This window comes from Thalassophryne amazonica, chromosome 10 (assembly GCF_902500255.1).
Source record: "Thalassophryne amazonica chromosome 10, fThaAma1.1, whole genome shotgun sequence".
In the NCBI taxonomy this organism is placed as follows: domain Eukaryota; kingdom Metazoa; phylum Chordata; class Actinopteri; order Batrachoidiformes; family Batrachoididae; genus Thalassophryne; species Thalassophryne amazonica.
In genome coordinates, this window is record NC_047112.1 from 54,119,900 (window position 1) to 54,140,830 (window position 20,931).

A 20,931-nucleotide genomic window follows, 5' to 3' on the forward strand; every position below is an offset into this window, starting at 1 on the left:
TATAGACAAACTATATCCCTGTAGAGACAATACTCACAATACATACAAGTGCAGATTGGACATTTTATTGTAAAGAGAGATTTTATTATTGAAATATTGATCAAGAAACGTTTTGGTGCAGGGGTGGGGGCCGAGGGGTTAGTGGACTTGGTTTCAGTGCAGAAGGTTCTTGGTTTAAACCCCACCATTGCCACATTTCTCCATGTAATGTGGAGTTGTGTCAGGAAGGGCATCCGGCGTAAAACTTGTGCCAATTCAACTTGGAGGTCCACCTCAGATCTGCAGTGGTGACCTGAGTGCAAAAAAGAGAGCAGCCAAAGAGACTTACTTTTTGATGGAGAAAAGCTTTACAAAACATTTTGGGTGTATTGCCTAAAACATTTTCAAGATGTTTCGGAGAGTCTACACTTTAATGTTTTCAAAACATTTCCCCAAAATATTTTACCGACCAAACCAAAATGTTTCTGAGATGTTTTCAAAACATCAAATTGTTTCCTGCGATGTCCATTCTTGGACATTTGATTAAATTGTATTTTGTAATTTTGCTATTACCCCGTGACCCTTAACTGAAGTAAGCGGGTACTGAAACTGGATGGATGATGGATTTTTATATTAACAAAATTACTATTTAGTTTATTATTCCATATTATTTCATGTTTTTAATATTGAAATACCAAATATATATATTTTCTAAATATTCTGATTATGCAGAATTTACTAATTTGCACTTATTTGTGAAAAGAATTTAAATTATGCACTTAAAATATATGGGTACCAATAATTCTGACCAGGACTGTAAAATTACATTCTAAGCATAATTAAAAGATTATCTAAATTAAATACAAATGTGTACTAAAACTGTAAATAGACTCAGCAGCTCACTGAATTTTACTTCTGATTTGAAGATCAAAAAGAAAACGCCTATGAAAATACAGGTCACTTTTTTTTAAGCAAAATGTGTTTTCTTAGGGATGCAAATAAAAAATAATTTTCATTAAAGTGCAGAGTTTGGTCCCCCCCCCCCCCCCCCCCTATTAATGTGTTCAATAGAAATCAATAGAAAACGAAAAAAATAGAAAAAGATCGCTCTGTTGGAATGTTGTAGTGTACTTTTATTATTGAAAGTTGTTCTGGGTGTTTTGTGTATTTATCAATAGAAAACAATATGTGAAATGTGGAAACATTTTTATTCCAACAAAAATATAAATAGATTTTTAAAAACTAATTAGGAATTCCGAACCAATGAAGTTACCTATACACTTGATAGTTGCGGATGACCACTCAAAAATTGGAAAAACAAAATCGCATTAAATACAAAACGGTTTTCTTCTAAATTACAGACCTTCACGTAGAAAATAAATAAAACTAGGAAACGTGTGCGTATAATAAATGCGTGAAGTCTTAACTGTGTCAGAATTCATTTTAGATTTCCAACAGCACCCGAAGGTGTCATCCGCGCATGCGCAGTGCAGCGCAGAGAGGCGCAGGCTGCAGGGTTTGAGCAGCCACTGTTCGCCCGCCGCAGAGGAGGGAATCCACAGCCCGCGGACGGCTCTTCCTTACAAGGACATGAACGAGAGAAACCTGCTTCTACACAACCCGAGGAATGGAAATATTTTTATTTTTATTCCACTTGAACAACAGTTTTTCCTCTGATGTCCACAGAAACCTTCGCGGTTCGACCCGACGGAGCGCATTTTTACCGCTGGGGAGCAGAATGGATGTAAAACACCGACACTAGACTCATTGTGTCAAAGAGACAAAAACAAGACAAATAACGGCAGCCGGGCTTGTGTTTGTCACTGAATGAGCGCTGAATGCTTTGCGGGAAAAGCACCTTTAGACTTTATTAAAGCCATATTTATTGTTGTTGCCTGTGGCGGGATGCGACCGCGTCGTGCTGCCCCGTGAGGTATATAAAAAATAATAAACCAAGAACATTCAGGGACAAATATGGATGAAGTTCAGGACGTCAGGGATGTAAAGAAGATCTTCGTTGCTCCAGCAATAAAGTCTTACGAGCACTACGACTTCTCCAGAGCCAAAATCTGTTGCAGCCTCACGTGGCTGGTGGCCAAAGCCTACGGGACAGGTAGGCTTTCAGCTCCCTACTCTGACCTACCTGCATGCTGCAGTATGGAACATCATCCAGGCCAAATTATCAGCGAAAAGTCACGTGACCATACAAAATACCGTGATATACAGTGCAGCCGTCACCTTTAATTATTCTGTAATGAAAATGTAATAGACAAATTATTTTGTTTTTGGTTTAAAAATTTACGATGACGTCATTTTACCTACACCGCTGCTGTGTGGAACATTATCCTTGCCAAATTTAAAATACTCACAATAATGTACAGTACAGGTTTTCTCTTTAATTATTGCATAACAATGAAAAAGGTAATGCACAAAATGTTCTGGTTTAAATTTTTTTGTGACATTTTATTATAAATGATCAGCATTGCTGCTGTATGGGACATTATACAAATGGTGACTGGTGAATGGAATGTCACCCCGAGGGATCATTATTGCCCAAGGCCGAAGGCTGCGGGCAACAATGATCCCAGAGCGGTGACACCATTATGCTGCCCGATAAGCCAGTTACCATTTGTTTTATTATACATCTGTGTAGTTAATAAATTTATCTTTACAATTGTGTGAAAAATTTGCTAAGTCATTTCCTGTTCAAACTCAGGATTCCTCATAATGTCAATACCCTTATCCTTAAGGTACCTGGATATCCCATACCGTATTCATGGTACTGTGTTTCAGCCTCTGGCCAGACTTGGAGCACAGCAGTGGGAAGCTTCTCAAACTCGTCAGGTGAAAAACCATGCAAATCTTTTCCCGTCGTCCTTCGCTAAAAACTCCTTGAACAGTGCGGAACTTTCCTTGATACTTTTCGCGGTACTCTCACTGTCTTTCTTGGATAGAAGAGCATTTATCCCATCAGTATCCATGGACACAAACCTTCTGCTCTCCGCCATGATGTCATCTGCGATGTCAAGTATGACACTACAATAATGTTCAAATACAATGCAAATTATTGTGTTTTTTTGGTACTGTGAATCCTGAATGGAGCAGGTTCACAGTATCTCAGTTCATAGAATACGAGGGTAGGCTGAAAAGTTCTAAGGCTCCCCATGAAGGAGTAATGCATTAACTGCATTATAGTGAGCCTTAGAACCTTTCAGCCTACCCTCGTACAACAGATTAGAATAAACCCTATGTTGTCATTGTATAGGGAGATAACACAAAAATTTTCTTTCCTATCTTGACATAGTGATATAACATGTCAGAATGCATGCATGCATTTTCTATACCCACGTACTCCAATTAAGGGTCATGGGGGATTGGAGCCCGTCCCAGTAATCATAAAGTGAATGGTGGGTACATCCAGGACAGGAAACCAGTCTGTCACTGGGCCACATATCGACAAAGTAACTCATTCATACTCGGACACATTTCTACAGTCAATTTAAAGTTTCCAGTTCACCTAACCTGCATGTGTTTAGAAGTGGGAAGGAGCCAGAGCACCAACAGGGAACCCACGCGAGCACAAAGAGAACATGCAGACTCCACCCAGAAAGGCCCAGGTGGGAAGCGACCCCGCCACCTTCTCGCTGTGAGGGAACAGTGCTAACCAATAAGCCACATTCATTATTATTATTATTATTATTATTATTATTATTGAGATCGATAGACGGATCGGTGCAGCATCTGCAGTGATGCGGTCACTGTATCGGACCGTCGTGGTGAATAGAGAGTTGAGTAGGGGGGCAAAGCTCTCGATTTACCGATCGATCTACGTTCCGATCCTCACCTATGGTCATGAGATTTGGCTCATGACCAAAAGAACGAGATCGCGAGTACAAGCGGCCGAGATGAGTTTCCTCCGCCGGGTGGCTGGGCGCTCCCTTAGAGATAGGGTGAGGAGCTCGGTCACTCGGGAGGAGCTCGGAGTCGAGCCGCTGCTCCTTCACGTTGAAAGGAGTCAGTTGAGGTGGCTCGGGCATCTTTTCCGGATGCCCCCTGGACGCCTCGCTGGAGAGGTGTTCCGGGCACGTCCCACTGGGAGGAGGCCCCGGGGAAGACCCAGAACACGCTGGAGGGACTACATCTCTCGGCTGGCTTGGGAACGCCTTGGGGTTCCCCCGGAGGAGCTGGAGGAGGTGTGTGTGGATCGGGAGGTCTGGGCGGCTTTGCTTGAGCTGCTGCCCCCGCGACCCGACTCCGGATAAAGCGGAAGAAAATGGATGGATTATTATTATTATTATTATTATTATTAATATTGATAATAAGACTTCCTATGGGATGCATGGATTTGAAACTTGGCTGTGTCTCAAGTTTTGGAGATAGAGACTGTTCAGATGTGGAATATATAGAAAGAATCCAGACAAAGGCATACTATCAAGAGCCATGATTTCATTTGCAGGAAGATGGTCCTGGGTTACTACTCTGTGTCAGTGTAGCTTCATTTGTTGACCTGGTACGATATGTCCTGTTGTTCCTGCAGGTGGCTATTCCGGCTTTTCTTTTGCATTCAATTTGCTGCAGAGGAACCGCTCTGTTTTCCATTGTTGCAGTCTGAATTATCATATGTAATACTTTTGTGATATTGTATAAATCAGCAGTGAATGGAATCGTGACACTCCATGACATTCACCGGCAGGTGTTATTATGTACGTATTTAAGCCAAACACTATCTGTATCCCTGCTTACTCTCTGATGGGCTGGATTCTGCTCCAGACCACACTGGCTGTGATGTCCACCCTAGACATGTCTATTCCATGTGACTTTATCAGACAAGCATTGATACCTACGGACAATTACAGACGTCCGATGAAAACAGATCACAAATGGGCAGCAGTTTGATTGATTGAATTGACTGAATAAAGCCCTGTGGTGTAAAACAGGCCTTTCGCCTATTATTTATGTAGTAGCGCGTTGCCTGCGGGGATCCACAGGCTCTAGACTGGGTAGTGTTTATAAAATAGGTGACTGACAATTTTTCAAGAGTGGTAATAAATTATGCAAAGTTTCTATAATGATTTGAACTAAAAGGAAATTAAAATGAGAAAGTTTTGTGATTAATTGTATTTGGCACATTTTGTTGATGTCATGTTTTACAACTGGCTAGGTTGAGATATTTCCTTTGTTCAGAGCTTGTCTGGTTATCAGGGACTGATCAATGGTGATGTCAATCAATCAATTTTATTTATATAGCGCCAAATCGCAACAAACAGTTGCCCCAAGGCGCTTTATATTGTAAGGCAAGGCCATACAATAATTATGTAAAAACCCCAATGGTCAAAACGACCCCCTGTGAGCAAGCACTTGGCGACAGTGGGAAGGAAAAACTCCCTTTTAACAGGAAGAAACCTCCAGCAGAACCAGGCTCAATGTCAAAGTCCATTGTTCACTGTTGTTACCTAATATCTCCAGTCTTTCTAAAAATATTAGTCCGGTGTTCATCCTTGACCCAAAATACATAAGCATATCAAATAGCAAATATCAACTCTCCCCAGTTTGCCCGTGATCAATGCTACACACACACACACACATACACACTTGCTCTTCAGGTTTTGCCTTGTGTTAACTTGTGCTAAGAAATATCTTCTTAGTCTCTCTGAACATTTCTGACACATTAAAGGAGTCCTTTAGTGGAGCAGATAATGCAAAAATCATGCATTTAGTGGTACAAGCACCACTTTTGGTCTGGTGATTTTCATTATATTAATTACCATATATGGTCAATTGGCCACTTGAAAATTCAAGATGGTGGCTATTTTACAAGGTTAGAAATCACTTATTTGCTATAGATTAAAATGATATTGATTTCAAATTTCATTTTGCTATATTTGAATTTGTTATTTATGATATTTATTTTTTATGATATTTATTTGTGTTTTATTTTAAATTATGTGCCACGTGAGCGTGACCTTTATTACATTTAGTATGAATAGTTTCTGTCCAGCATGTTTTGAAAGTCTACCTCTCGAAACTACTGCATGTAGGCTTATTAAAAGGTGTTTACTGTTGAATATATTGTGTTGTTGTTTTTAATATCTGCAGTCAACATAGTCAAATGGAAATTTATGTTGCTAAGAGTGTCATATTGTTGTTGGATCATGAAAAATCCAGTCAGCATGGTTGAAAGCCAACAATTTGACAAGATCACACAGATCAAATAAGTAATGACATTTTTGTGAGGAAAAAAATATTTTGGAGTCAACTTTGGGGCCATCTTGAAATTAGACACTATTTTGGATTTTACTGATGCTGTAAAACATAATTTGTGATATGTGCAATTCTATCTAAAAAGTAATTTTCCGTAGGGCATTTTGGTGGCCATCTTGGAAAAATCAAAGCTTTCTAGGATTTTCAAGTGGCCAATTGACCACATTTGGTAAGTACTACCATGGGAATCATCATGCCAAATTTGGTGCTTGTATCAGCATTTTTATTTATTTGCTCCATTACTTGTTTTCAAGTTGAAGATACAGTTATTGTGGTTGGCCCCTGAGGTACAGTGTACATTTATGTCAATCAGTGCTTGAAAGTCTTAAGTATAAGTGATTACCTTATTTTAATGTCAGTTTGGGATTAATAGGTTCCCCCATGTTTATAGTAGTGGAGTGCTCTCTGTTAGGTGGATGATGTCACACTTCTGTCTGATGCCTCCAGGTTCTTCTTCAGTTCCTTAGCTATTATTGTGAGGTTATGTTGGATCTTTAGGAAAGGGGGTTTCTTCATTCCTAGGTGTTTATTTGGGGCTCCTTGCACAGTTTTTAGTGGTACCTTGTGGTAATCTTTTAGAGATTACTTCTATGGAGGAATCTAACTTGTGGAGATGCAAAATGTTGCCCCAAAGGCCTTGCCTTTAGATTTTTATTTCCCTGTTCTTAAACAAATGAGGCACTGGTTCTCCAGGTAGGCCCTTAAATACAAGCAAAGGCACCCTAATTAAACAGTAATGATGCCATCCTTAAACCTTCAGAACCTTCAAAAAGTGATTTCTGCAGCCTTCCACGTTGTTTAATGGGGTATTCATCTGGTTGTGTAAATGTCTGACTAACTGGAAATCTGACATAATGATCATCTGAAACACTGACTGTAATGTTTGATGAGATGGAATACTGTATATATAGGCAGTTTTTAGCCAAGCTGTATGTAAATTTATGTATGCAACCAATGTTTAGTTTGACAGCATATTTAGCCATAATCGACCCAAATGTCAGTTAGTTTTAGTCGCACTTTAGATTATCTGAATGGGTTTAGTCTAGTTTTAGTTGACTAAAATCATCTGATATTTAGTCAACAAAATTGACAGGGGAGTTAGTTGGCTAATACCTAACCCAATACCAAGGGTCCTGAGTGATTTTCTGGTCTGATGGGGATTTGAACCAAGGAGCCTCAGGTCACAAGTCCACTGCTTTAACCACTTGACCATCACACCTTCGCTGGAGATACTTTTAAAATTAAGACTATGCAACTGTAGCTTCTGCAACATTAAAATGAGACAAAGACTGAAGCCAAGCATTTGAAGGTTTCTTCTGCTTTGGGTTTGCTGTACTTTGTTGAGTCTTAAAGGTATTCTGCTGCAGGAACCTGCAGAGCGCATAATTTCCTCAAGACTATGCTTGAAGTAACCCAGAAAACATACAGTTCCAGATCCTACACACATTTTTTTTTTCTGTCAAGACTGAATGAAATGGGCTTATTCCAAAAATACAGCAGCTGAAAGAGAGAGCGAGAGAGAGAGAGAGAGAGAAAGAGAGAGCGCTACAGAAATCAGATGAGCTCTTCTTCAGGTTCCTGCCCACGCTCCTCTGAGTGCTTCAAATGTGTGCACCTCATTACATCAGTGAAGCAACATATCAGCAATATGCAGCAAAAGAGATTCAGGAGATGAACAAACCAGCAGATGTTTTGCTCTCAGGAAGCAAAAAGAATAAGATCAACTTTATTTATCCCAAAGGAAATTATTTGCCAGAGTACCGAAACATTACCAGTAAACAGTGAACAATGACATTTTGACATTTGTACAAGATGTTCAGCAGTATTGCACATAACTCTGAGTAGCTGAATAACTCTGAATAACTCTGTTCAATTAGGTATTATGTATTTTTTAAACATTTGCACAAGATGTTCAAGTCTGAGTAACTGAATAACTCTGTTCAGTTATGTATTCATCCTGTAGAAGGGGAGGAGTTTTACAGCCTGATTGCCACAGGTAGGAAAGACCTCCTGTGGCGTTCTGTAGTGTACCTTGGTGCTCTGACAGGACATTAGTGTGGCTTGCAGGGGGTGGGAGGTTCTGTCCCGGATGCTGAGCAGTTTCCTCAGCATCCTTCACACTGACACCTCCACCACAGACTCCAGCTCAACCCCCAGGACAGAGCCAGCTCTCCAGATGAGCTTGTTGAGTCTGTTCATGTCAGCTGCCTTCAGCCTGCTGCCTCAGCACACTACAGACATAGAAAACATGGTGGTAAAGCGCTTTACAATTATGCCTCACATTCGCCCATTCACACAAACACACCGATGTCAGTTTGCTGCCATGCAAGGTGCTTACTACACATCGGGAGCAACTTGAGGAAGCCCAACGCTTAACCACTAGACCATCACCTCCCTCAAACAATTCCTACTCATAATGCATGTTATTATTTATTATACCACTTTATGGAGGACAAAAATGACTTGCGTATAAATAAATGTGCAGTTAAATATATTTTTGTCCTCCTCAATGCTCAATACAGGTCAACCAAATCATGTTCAGGCCAGAAATTCTTCTGTTTGAATTCAGAACCAGACAGTGAAAGTACTAAATCAGTGTATTTAAAGTGTGCAACTAATTATTATTTCCATTGTTAATCTTTTTGCTCCTCCAGATCCCACACTAATCATCATGAATTTTAGAATCTGGAACTAAAGAAGGTCTGGAAACTTTGCATTACAAATGTCTTAAGCAATTAATGAACAAATGGAGCAGTCAGTAGAGTGCAGGATACTGTTGGGTCAGACATGGAGGAGTAGAGCAGAAGATTGCACACTTTCTGATATTGGAGCTTGCTATGTATGGCGCCAACACCTTATTGAACGGGCATGCTCAAGAAAGCAGATTGATTTAATGTCAGAAGAGAATAATTTTTTATTTTACTTTATTTTTTAATGGTATAACAGGACCCTGTCTATCCACATGCAGTGCTGAGTTACATATACTAAATCTTGAATTCCAAATATCTCCAAGGTAGTGTAGCTCAGTCCGTCCTCCTTGTGGAGGATATACACAAGATAACACAAAGGATTCATTTCTTTTCAGGGTTCAGTCCCGTGTGCTACATTGTGCCAACCGGAAAATAATAAAATCTTTAATAACGCAGAGTGCATCAGTAGGTGACCCTGCTGATAATGATCAGGGTGAGCAGGTGATATTTTGTCTCTGTGTTGGATGGAGGATGGGTGCTTATGTTTGTATGTATTCAGACCCCCCCCCCCCGGGGTCACGATCACCCTGCTGATTGAACAGTGATGAACTGAATATCTTGACATTCAGCATTAATGCCTCTTTCAAAACCAGTTAATTAAAGGCTTTGGCTCTCTTATATATGCATAGTTTTCATTATCGGACAATTTTTCGGAAAAAATGCTTCTTGTCTCAGTGAAAGCTGGGAAGAAAGATTGCAGGACAAAAGAAAACAATGAATTATTTGTAGTCTGTGGTGGGTTTGCTTGAGGTGCTACACACACGCGTGCACATTGTCTGTCTGTAATGAGGCAGGCAGTGAGAGGGGTGTTCCCAGGGAGCTGAACAGAGACACAGACGGGGCGATGAGATGAATCGATTGGGTTCCACTCCCATTGCAGTTGCTATAGCAACGCTTAGATCTATCCACACGTATCGACGTCAAAATAGTGTCATAGCACGGTAATGAAAAAAGAAACACACTTCAGAAATAATGGCAGACAATCTGTTCACCCAAGGGATGAAAATCCTCAGTAAAGCCAAAAATCTGTTTTGGATGTGGAATGAATCAGTCATCACGATATACCAGTTTATCCTCACTTTATTGTGACTTGATTTTTAAGGGAATTTTGTTTTGCGACTGTCACAAGTCATGAAGTTCCAGTTTTTGTGTGTTATTTGTTTGTTTTCTTTTTTGTTCTCTGTCACATTCTTTAACGCTCTTTAATGTGGGTGGGTGCACGGCAGGGATTCTGGTTGGGTTGGGTGGGAATATGTTGTACATGTTCTTCGTGTTAGTGAGGGCACATTTTTAGCTGAGGCCAAAATATGGCCATTGGGTATTATGAAGGCCTTGTGTCTGTCTGTCCTTCTGTCTGTGCTCAGCATAAGTCCAGTCCTATTCCTGCCAAGGTCTTCAAATTGACAGGGAACATTCTTGGAACACAGACCTTGGACAGTTTGACCAGTTTGCTAACCTTGACCTATTTTAAGAGGTCAAAAGGTCACACTCTGTTTCCTGTTTTTATGCTTATACGGCTGAGGGTATTTTAGCATTGTGTTATATGTCTTTATCTATTAGGACAATCTGTTGACAATGATGAATCCAGGGTTCACTTAATTTGATCACTAATGAAATTAGGATATCGTACCTTGTTGGACTGTAATTGTATATACCTTTTCACCTAATATAAATAACTTGTGGAAAAAGATCTTTAACAGTGTAAGATTTGAACCATTGTGTCTTGAGTTATTTAATTGGTACCATTCATACACATGTGGTCAATATTGTTAAATAAATAAAGTTTGGCCTCAACATTCCATCTGGTTCCAGGAGTGCAGCAGATTAGGTCCTTACTGGTACTTGGCTGGGAGACCACTGTGCCTGTTTTTGCATGTAGGACTGCAATTGCGCCAATAAGGGCATCTGGTGTAAAACTTGTGCCAAATCCCAATGTGGATCTGTGCCAGATCCTGTGGTGACTTCAAGCAAATGGGAGCAGTTGAAAGAAAAAAAAATAGTGAGAATTTCCACAAAATTAAGAGTTGCATTCTTTATCTTTATATTATGTGCAGTGGTACCACATGTAGGGGTATTGCTTTTGGTTCTTGTGTGTCCATCCATGTGTGAACAAAATAACTAAAATAAAAAATAACTCGAAGGATGTTGATCTGATCTGGATCTGGACCTGGACTTGTTTGAATTATTGAAGGTCAACAAAGGATGAAGTGATGTGATTTTGGTACAGGTCACTGGCCAAGGTCAACATTTTGGCTCAATGGTCTTATATATATATATATTATGGTTACTATTTAACACAAACATGAATTTATACAGTGCACGTGGAAAGTATTCACAGTGCTTCACTTTTTTCACATTTTGTTCTGTTACAGCCTTATTCCAAAATGGATGAAATTAATTTTTTTCCCTCAAAATTATACAGACAATACCCCATGATAACTGTGATTTTTTTTTAGAGAATTTTGCATATTTATTAAAAATGAAAAAACCCAACAACTAAGAAATCACATGTACATACAGTAGTGTTCAAAAGTTTAGATACCCTGACAGAAGTTTTGGTTTTATAGCCATTTTTCAGAGAATATGAATGATAACATCAAAACTTGTTTCACTCATGGTTAGTGGTTGGGTGAAGCCATTTATTGTCAAACAACTGTGTTTACTCTTTTTAAAATCATAATGACAATAGAAACTACCTAAATGACCCTGAACAAAAGTTTACATACTCCTGTTCTTAATACCATGACAGCTTGGAGCCTTTTGTGGTTGTTGTGGATGAGGCTCTCTGATGGTTAAAAAAAAAGTCTACAACTTCTTCTGGGTGCCAGGGTGTCTTGGTGGCTTTCCTCACTCTTCTCCTTCTTGCAAAGTCACTCAGTTTTTGAGAACTGTCTCCTCCACACAGATTTACCATAAAGTATCATACGGTTTATATTTCTTTATAACTGATGTAAGTGACTCTTCTAGTTTTGAATAATACTCGATCACAAACAAGATGTTCATACAAGTGGGCAATGCAAGATCATTGTTCCACCATTTCATACTTTATGGAAAAACAGCTATATCTCATTCCAGGTACAATTTAAGAGCTGAGATGATGTGAGAATAATGGTACTTCGATAAACACTGTTGCCGAAGATTCATGAAGCCATTTAGATCTGTAATTCTGTTTTATAAATCACATATGTTCTGAAGTTTTGCAAATACTAATGAGCTTGATTTCATTAACAATTTTTGACAACCTCTGTTTTCCACTTGTTTTCTCACCCTGTAAGTAAAAACACTGACAGACAATCCCTTTTTCTTCCATCCTTTTTTTTACAGACAGCATCCCAGCAGACCTTAGGGACCCCTTCTACACTGACCAGTATGACCAGGAGCATCTCAAGCCGCCTGTAGCCAGCCTACTGCTGTCTGCAGATTTCTACTGCAGGGCTGGAAGCCTCATCCTAAAGAGTGATGCAGCCAAACCCCTGCTGGGTCACGACGCTGTCATCCAAACGCTAGCGGAGCGAGGCCTCTATGTCACTGACCAAGAGCGACTGGTGACCGAGAGGGACCTCAGAAAAAGGCCTCTTCAAATGGTAAGAGAAGTTATTCATCCTTTTTTGAAGCTTGACGATGCTGACAAGAGGTCATAGGAAAGTAGATGGCTATTTGTTTTTAACTGTATCTCCATTTCTCTATTTGGGGTTTTCCAGCACTACAGTTTGTCTTAGCACTTTTCTCAGCACCCAAGGCTTATTTTATGTTAATCATTTTTTTCTTTTTCTTCTAGTCAATGCAGCAAGGTTTTTTTGGTTAGGTTTAAAAAAAAACAAAAAACTTAGGGCTTAGAAATAGTAGGGCTAACCTATGCTGCAAAACCAAATAAACTGAAAATACTCAAAATGTTTGTCGTAACTTATTACCTAAGAATGTTTAAGTAGCAATAACAATTGTATTACTTAAAATATTTGAAAAAATATATTGCTTAACATAACTTAATTGATTTAACCTTTTAAGTAAACTGAACTAAATTGAGTTAAATCAACTTAAATGAGCATAACAGTATAAAAAAAGGATGTGGAAACCCACTTATTCCACTTAAGGATCTCAGTGTTCTTGGCATAGCAAGAGGTGAAGCTCCATACAGTGCTCCATAGCAACAGATTCCCCCATGGCTCTATTCTGCCGCCGCCATGTTGGACTGTTAGACCCATACAGTCTATGGCCAGACCATATGATGTGGCTGTCAAAAGAAGCCAAAATCACATAGGGTCCTACAGATGTGAACTTTATTTTTGTCTTTTTCTCATACTTTGATACTTTAAAAAAAATAAAATGAGTACATTCATACAAGGGTAGCCTTAACACATTCATAATGTTTAATGAACCCCTCCAACCCCATAGTCAAATCAAACTGTTAGTGCAAATGGTAATTGGACTGCATTTATATCGTGCTTTTCCATCTGCATCAGATGTTCAAAGTGCTTTACAATAATGCCTCACATTCTCCCTGATGTGAGGGTGCTGCCATACAAGGTACACACTACACACCGGGAGCAACTAGGGGATTAAGGTCCTTGCCCAAGGGCCCTGATTTTCTGGTCAGACTGGGATTTGAACCGAGGATCCTTTGGTCTCAAGCCCAACACTTAACCACTAGACCATCACCTCCCCTAAACAAACTGTACATATCTGTAAAAGGATGTTATGCCGTATTAACAGCATTGTGAAACTTCCTTTCAAAATCAAAGCTGACGTTGGAATCTTAGTTTTCTTTGCGTTTGCGTTACTTCACATTGGCTCAACATCTTGAATGTGTGATTATTAGAGTGTGGTTTGAACCTCATATTTCTGTCCGAAGTGATCCTGTTCATTTTTTTTTTCCATTTTTTTCAATTTATTTTCATTTATATAGCGCCAAATCACAACAGAGTTGCCTCAAGGTGCTTCACACAAGTAAGGGCTAACCTTACTAACCCCCAGAGCAACAGTGGTAAGGAAAAACTCCCTCTGAGGAAGAAACCTCAAGCAGACCAGACTTAAAGGGGTGACCCTCTGCTTGGGCCATGCTACAGACATAAATTACAGAACAATTCACAGAAACAATTCACAAAACGAATATACAGGAAATGCTGTTGGTGCACAAGACAGGACGATTTCCAGCACAAATACAGTTCCCATCTCTGGATGGAGCTGCACCTTAAACAGAGAGAAAAAAACAGAACCAGACATCAGAAAGACAAGAAATACAGTATAATTTGTCAGCATTAAACAACAAGAAAAAACAAGAAATCCTAAGATGATCACCGGCCACTAGCCGTAAGCTTCACTAAAAGACCCAGAATTTAGGTAAAGTTGAGGCTGCGGCCCACTTAGTTTCCTAATAAATGAAGTAAAAGAGTAAAAAGCGTAAAACAAAACTATACCGTTATGCTAGCCATACGAAAGGGAAAATAAGTGCGTCTTAAGTCTGGACTTGAAAGTCTCCACAGAATCCGACTGTTTTATTGACACAGGGAGATCATTCCACAGAACAGGGGCACGATAAGAGAAAGCTCTGATGCTCTGTGACCCGCAGACTTCTTATTCACCCTAGGGACACAAAGTAGTCCTGCACCCTGAGAACACAAAGCCCGGGCCAGTACGTAAGGTTTAATTAGGTCAGCTAGGTAGGGAGGTGCCAGTCCATCAACAGTTTTATAGACTAGTAGCAGAACCTTAAAATCTGATCTCACTTGTAGCTATTCTGATCTCAGCTGCTAAAAAAGCAATTACAAGACGATGGCTACTTCCGGATTCCCTCACCATATCTGAATGGATAAAATAGTGAATGACATACGTAATGGAAGCAATTACTTACTCTATCAAGCTGAAAAAACCTGCTTTTGTTAAATTATGGTCAAGCTGGGTCAAATACATTAAACCTCTACAACCAGACTTTGTGGAGGTACAACTTAACTGAGGGCAACAGATTTTTTTTTTCTACTCTCATCGGTTACTTTACCATTCCACCTGGCAATATTTATTGTGTAGGTGTGCATCGTCTCTCTCCCTTTTGAGTTCTTTAAGTTCCAAAATGTTTGTTCTAAAAAACAACAACAAAAAAAAAAACAACAGGTGGTGGAATGTATAGAAAACCTTTTTGTACTTGTGAGGTATATGTTGTAAACCACTATTTGTAAATAAAGTATTTCAAAAAAAAAAAAAAAAAAAAATCTGATCTCACTTGGACAGGAAGCCAGTGAAAGGATGTCAAAATGGGTGTAATGTGGTCGAACTTTCTGCTTTGTGTCAAAAGTCTGGCTGCAGCATTTTGAACCAACTGGAGAGCCCTAATGCTGGACTGCGGTAAACCAGAAAATAGAACATTGCAGTAGTCCAATCTAGAAGAGATAAACAAATGGATCAGGGTCTCAGCATCAACCATAGACAGGATGGGACAAATCTTTGCTATATTTCGCAGGTGGAAAAAAGCAGTCATCATAATATTTCTAATGTGGAGGTCAAAGGACAATGTAGGATCAAAAATTACCCCAAGGTTCCTCACTTTGTCAGTGTGATGTATGACACACGAGCCTAGGTTAAGCGTTAGCTGGTCAAATTGATGCCGATGTCTCACTGGACCAAGAACCATCATTTCAGTCTTATCAGAGTTTAAAAGTAAGAAGTTTAGACCTCCAACTTCTCACTGATGCAAGGCAATCTTCTAAGGATTTTATGTGAACGAGATTACCAGCAGTTATCGGCATGTATAACTGAGTATCATCAGCATAGCAGTGAAAGGTAATCCCAGAATGCCGCAATATGTGCCCAAGGGGCGCTATATGAAGGGAGAAAAGCAGGGGGCCTAAGATGGACCGCTGTGGAACCCCAAATTTCATGTCACTAAGGTTAGAGGTAGTGTTACTGTACAAAACACAGTGAGAACGACTGGTCAAGTATAACGTCAGCCATGCAAGGGCACTCCCAGTAATCCCAAAATGATTTTCCAGCCTATCAAGTAGAATATGATGATCCACGGTATCAACTGCAGCACTGAGATCTAACAGCACCAGAACTGTAGTGGTGTCCAAATCCATCGTAAGCATAAGATCATTCACCACTTTAGTGAGAGCTGTCTCTGTGGAATGCTATTTTCTAAAAGCAGACTACAGTGGCTCAAAGAGATTATTCTCAGTAAGATAGTCCACGAGCTGCCGTGACACCACTTTTTCCAGAATTTTAGAGGAAAATGATAGATTTGATATCGGCCGATAGTTTTTCAGTACACTAGGGTCAAGATTAGGTTTCTTAAGTAATGGTTTAATCACTGCAGATTTGAAACATTTAGGAATAGATCCAGAAGTTAAGGAAAAATTAATCATTTCCAGCACAGTTGGCCCAAGAGTGGGCCACAGGTCCTTAAACAGCTTTGTTGGTATAGGATCATATAAACAGGTTGTGCTTTTTGTTGACATTGAGTTTTGTCAGCATGCCTCGTGAGATACTATCAAATTCTGTAAATCTAGGTAATACTTCAGTAATGGCGCCCACCTCAGTAGCAGGGCGTAGTGGCTGGGTTAGGGAATGCTGGGATATGTTTAACCTAATGTCTTCAATTTTCTTCTCACAGTAATCCAGGAAATCTTGTGCTGTAAAAGGAGAGCGAACTGTAGGTGGTTGTCCATGAATAAATGTTGCAACCGTGTCGAACAAGAACTTTGAGTTATGCTTGTTTTTGTTGATTAAATCAGAGTAATAGGTCTGCTTTGTAGCCAATAGTGCATGCTTATAGTCTAAGATAACGTCACGCCACGCAAGGTGGAATACTTCTAATTTTGAACGACGCCATTTCCGTTCTTGACCTGTGGCCTTATGCTTGAGGTCACGCAGGTAATCATTGAACCAAGGTGACTGTTTTGGGGGAGTGCGGTTTTAACACAGGTGGCGCAATCATGTCGAGTGTAGTTTTGAGCACTGAGTTTAAACTATCCACAAGACTGTCTACTGATTGGGTATTTGCCAAATGTGAAGCTAAGGCATCAAATCAAATCAAATCAATTTTACTTATATAGCGCCAAATCACAACAAACAGTTGCCCCAAGGTGCTTTATATTGTAAGGCAAAGCCATACAATAATTACGGAAAAACCCCAACGGTCAAAACGACCCCCTGTGAGCAAGCACTTGGTGACAGTGGGAAGGAAAAACTCCCTTTTAACAGGAAGAAACCTCCAGCAGAACCAGGCTCAGGGAGGGGCATTCTTCTGCTGGGACTGGCTGGGGCTGAGGGAGAGAACCAGGAAAAAGACATGCTGTGGAGGGGAGCAGAGATCAATCACTAATGATTAAATGCAGAGTGGTGCATACAGAGCAAAAAGAGAAAGAAACACTCAGTGCATCATGGGAACCCCCCAGCAGTCTAAGTCTATAGCAGCATAACTAAGGGATGGTTCAGGGTCACCTGATCCAGCCCTAACTATAAGCTTTAGGAAAAAGGAAAGTTTTAAGCATAATCTTAAAAGTATCATCAGGCAGTTTAGCTTCAAATTTAATCTTAGTTGAGGAGTTGATGCATCGCCGTAGTGATATATAAGGTTGTTGTTCCACTGAACACGGCAGCGAAACTGTAAGCTTAATAAGTGAGTGAACAGAGACCACTGATGTAAGAGGCATGATGTCAATATTCATGACAGCAATACAACGTGCGAGAACCAAAGTCAGGGTGTTTCCACTAATGTCGTCGAGTCCCGAATGCATTGCCGAAATCCTAATGCATCCACAATTTACACAAAATGATTTGCAGAGGGGATCAGAAGGCTTATTTATATGAACGTTAAAGTCACCAATAATCAGAATGTTATCTGCACTAGTTGACAAGTTAGAGATGAATGCACCACATTCATTGAAGAATTCAGAATATGGGCCAGGAGGCCTATATACAGTGACAAAGTAATACGACTGATTTTTATTCTTCTGACCTTGGCAATGCGTAATATCCTGAGCAGAGAGGAGAATCAGATGCTCAACCGAGTTATATTTGTGATCCCCAACAGCTAATAAGCTAAACCTAGATTTATAAATAAGAGCAACACCCCCGCCTTGCTTCGCATTACGAGGGACGTGACTAAATGTATATGCTGGTGGGCAGGCCTCATTTAAGGGGAGGACAGCTGTAGGTTTAAGCCAGGTTTCAAATAACCCAGTCATATCTAAGTGATGATCAATAATTAGATCATTAATTAACAATGATTTTGAGGATAGTGATCTTATGTTGATTCCTGTTCATGCCTTATTTCCACTATAAACAAATCACTGTTCAGCAAACAGGAAGAATTGCTGTATTTTTAATTTAGCTACAATCAAGACATTCATTCATATTTTGTATGTGAGTATATACACAGTTTTGTAAATGTCTTTCTTTTTTTTGTTCTGCTAATTTTTTCATGTTTACTGTATCATAGCTGATGCATATTTTTTGATAGTTTGTGTCTCCCTAATAAAATTTGATCCATTACCCATGTTTATGGTTGAAAGAAAAGTGTCAGTATCATTTGTTCTGGTGTATTGAAGGAAATAATTAAAGAAGGTGGCACGAGATGAAAGAGTCACATCAGCAGTTTTCTAATGACAAGCTGGCTCTGACCTCAAGGCCAACACTGTTTCTGTGGCGTCTCACTCCTGTGATGTCTCATCTTTGTCTTTGTGGGCTCTGAGCTTGCGAGAAAGTCAACAGCATGCTATTTAGAATGAGGGATCTCAATAGGAGGCTTTACTGCTTCGCTGAGTTGCAATTGAGACACAATTAGGACACAGTATGCCTGCAGTCTGTTTGCAAAGTCTGGCTGGTTTTAATTGGTCTACAATGCTAATTTAAAAGTTATTTAAGTTTTGGTTGGATTTGCTTTTTGAGTTTACAGCTGGGATTTAGATTTTTGAGTTTTCCTGTTTTGCTATGTTTTTAGAGGAAGCTTTTTGTAAATGTTGCATTTGAGTCTTAATTTAAACTCGAAATGGGAAAACTACTTAATGCAAGCAGCACCCATGTGTCATTCTGTGTCTTTTTATTGTTGCTTCGAAGGTGTAAGTAGTTTGGAAAAAAAAAAAAAAATATATATATATATATATATATATGTATGTAAGTCCCTTCGGCTGCTCCCTTGTTTTTGCACTCGGGGTCACCACAGCAAATCCAAGGTGGATCTGCATGTTGAATTGGCACAGGTTTTACGCCGGATGCCCTTCCTAACGCAACTCCACATTACGTGGAGAAATGTATATATGTGGTGGGCACAGATAACCAAAAAATAAACTTCGATAACAGATAAGATAACTGAAAAGTTATCTTTGATAAAGATAAACCGATAAACCACCCAAAAATGTATCGGAAGTTACAGATAATTGATAAATTCCGGTGTTGTCTATGGGACATTTGCAGTTACTAAAGTGCTGAAATTGATTTTTAAACACGATCTTTAGGTCTTAAAAGACCTAAAGAATAAGCAAGAATGTTTGACCATGCTGCCCCCTGCAGGAAGCAGCACAGACAAATCTTGAGAGCACCCACAAAATCAACTCTTTACTTATCATAATCATTTTTCTTTCAACATTCTGCTCCTGCTGGAAGCTCTTGTTTACAACAGCGATCCCACCACAGAGACATACCAAAAACAGCCATAAGGCCAACTCCCTATCAATTTCAACATGCCGGTCAGGCGGAGGTCTTGAAAAATAAAGTCATACTAACTTATGTTTTTTTTTAAAATACTGATAGAATAACTCCATTAACGTCAATTATGTCACTTGTACAAAGTTAAAATATAACATATATCTTTTAATGTTGAATAAGGCACTAATTCTGAGGTTTTGTAACAAACACAGACCGCAAAGCATTCTGGGTAAAAGTGCTAAACAGTGATTGGTTCAGTAATCCATTATGTAAACCAACACGTTAATGTGACATGTGTTGGTTTAAAGATAAATGTGCTTTTTTAAAATATTCCATTTTTATTTGTAAAAACAGGCATTTTTACGGAGCCCTGGAAGTGTCATCACAATTGCATGTTTTAAAACTTTCATGATGTTGTAAAACGTGCACTCAATATTAGTAAGTAAGTAAGTAAATTTATTTATATAGTGCCTTTCACAGACATAAGGCCATGTACACACGTTGTCGGGTATTTGTAAAACCGAATATCTTACCTTTTCAGTTTGGGGAAAAAACTTCATCCACACGACGTCGTTTAAAAAAAAAATCCTTCCACATCGAACCGTATAAATGTGTTGTAATTAGTCTGCCAAACCTTTGGGTGGCGGTACTGATTAAAATTCTGTCCAATCAGGAGCCTTATTCTCTTGTCGTCACTTCCACAAAAACTAAAAACATGGTGCCAACCTCGTTCCTGTGGACCGATAAGGAGTCGGAATTACTTCTAACCGTAGTTTTAGAATACAAAGTTAACATATATGCACACAAAAAGCGCCTGGACAATGGACAATACCAACACTTTGAGAGCAGCCATGTACCCAGATGTTTAATACTGCCATGAACACTCCTGGCCAGTAGATGGCAGTAGCGGCCTTGAAAAAATGTCAAACAAAATTCCAGATGATCCGTGTCTGCTACATTTAAGATGCGTGGAATTTAACAAATGCAAATACACTAACGTCTATAAACCCAGAGAATATATTCACGAGAGTTTTAGGCACTAGAGTTTAATGCTGTTATCTGTGGACCCTGAACAGAGTGTCTGAAATGCATTTGTCCTGTCGTGAACATCTGAGATTACCTTATGCTACCCATAATGCATTGCTGCCTGGCACAGCATGTGCTCACAAAACCTTAAAAATTAGCACATTACTTTAAAACGAAAACATATATCTGATATTTTCACTTTATAAACTTCAGACATGACAATAATTTTAAATAACTTGTCTAAAATGAATGGTTAAAATTTGAACCATAAGTTAAACAT

At 39.4% G+C, this 20,931-nt stretch overlaps 1 protein-coding gene across 7 annotated transcripts in view; it reads left to right on the forward strand.

The window, feature by feature from the left end:
* The first annotated feature begins 1,527 nt into the window (after positions 1 to 1,527).
* camsap2a (calmodulin regulated spectrin-associated protein family, member 2a) overlaps positions 1,528 to 20,931 on the forward strand; it is a 148,245-nt gene continuing 128,841 nt past the window's right edge. For 6 of the 7 annotated variants that reach the window (XM_034180011.1, XM_034180014.1, XM_034180012.1 and 3 more), the window contains exons 1-2: positions 1,528 to 2,092; positions 12,315 to 12,574. In XM_034180011.1, the coding sequence (XP_034035902.1) occupies positions 1,954 to 2,092; positions 12,315 to 12,574 (399 nt within the window). In that variant the 5' untranslated portion in view covers positions 1,528 to 1,953. The remainder of the gene's footprint in view (positions 2,093 to 12,314; positions 12,575 to 20,931) is intronic. The other variant, XM_034180017.1, reaches the window with a different exon arrangement.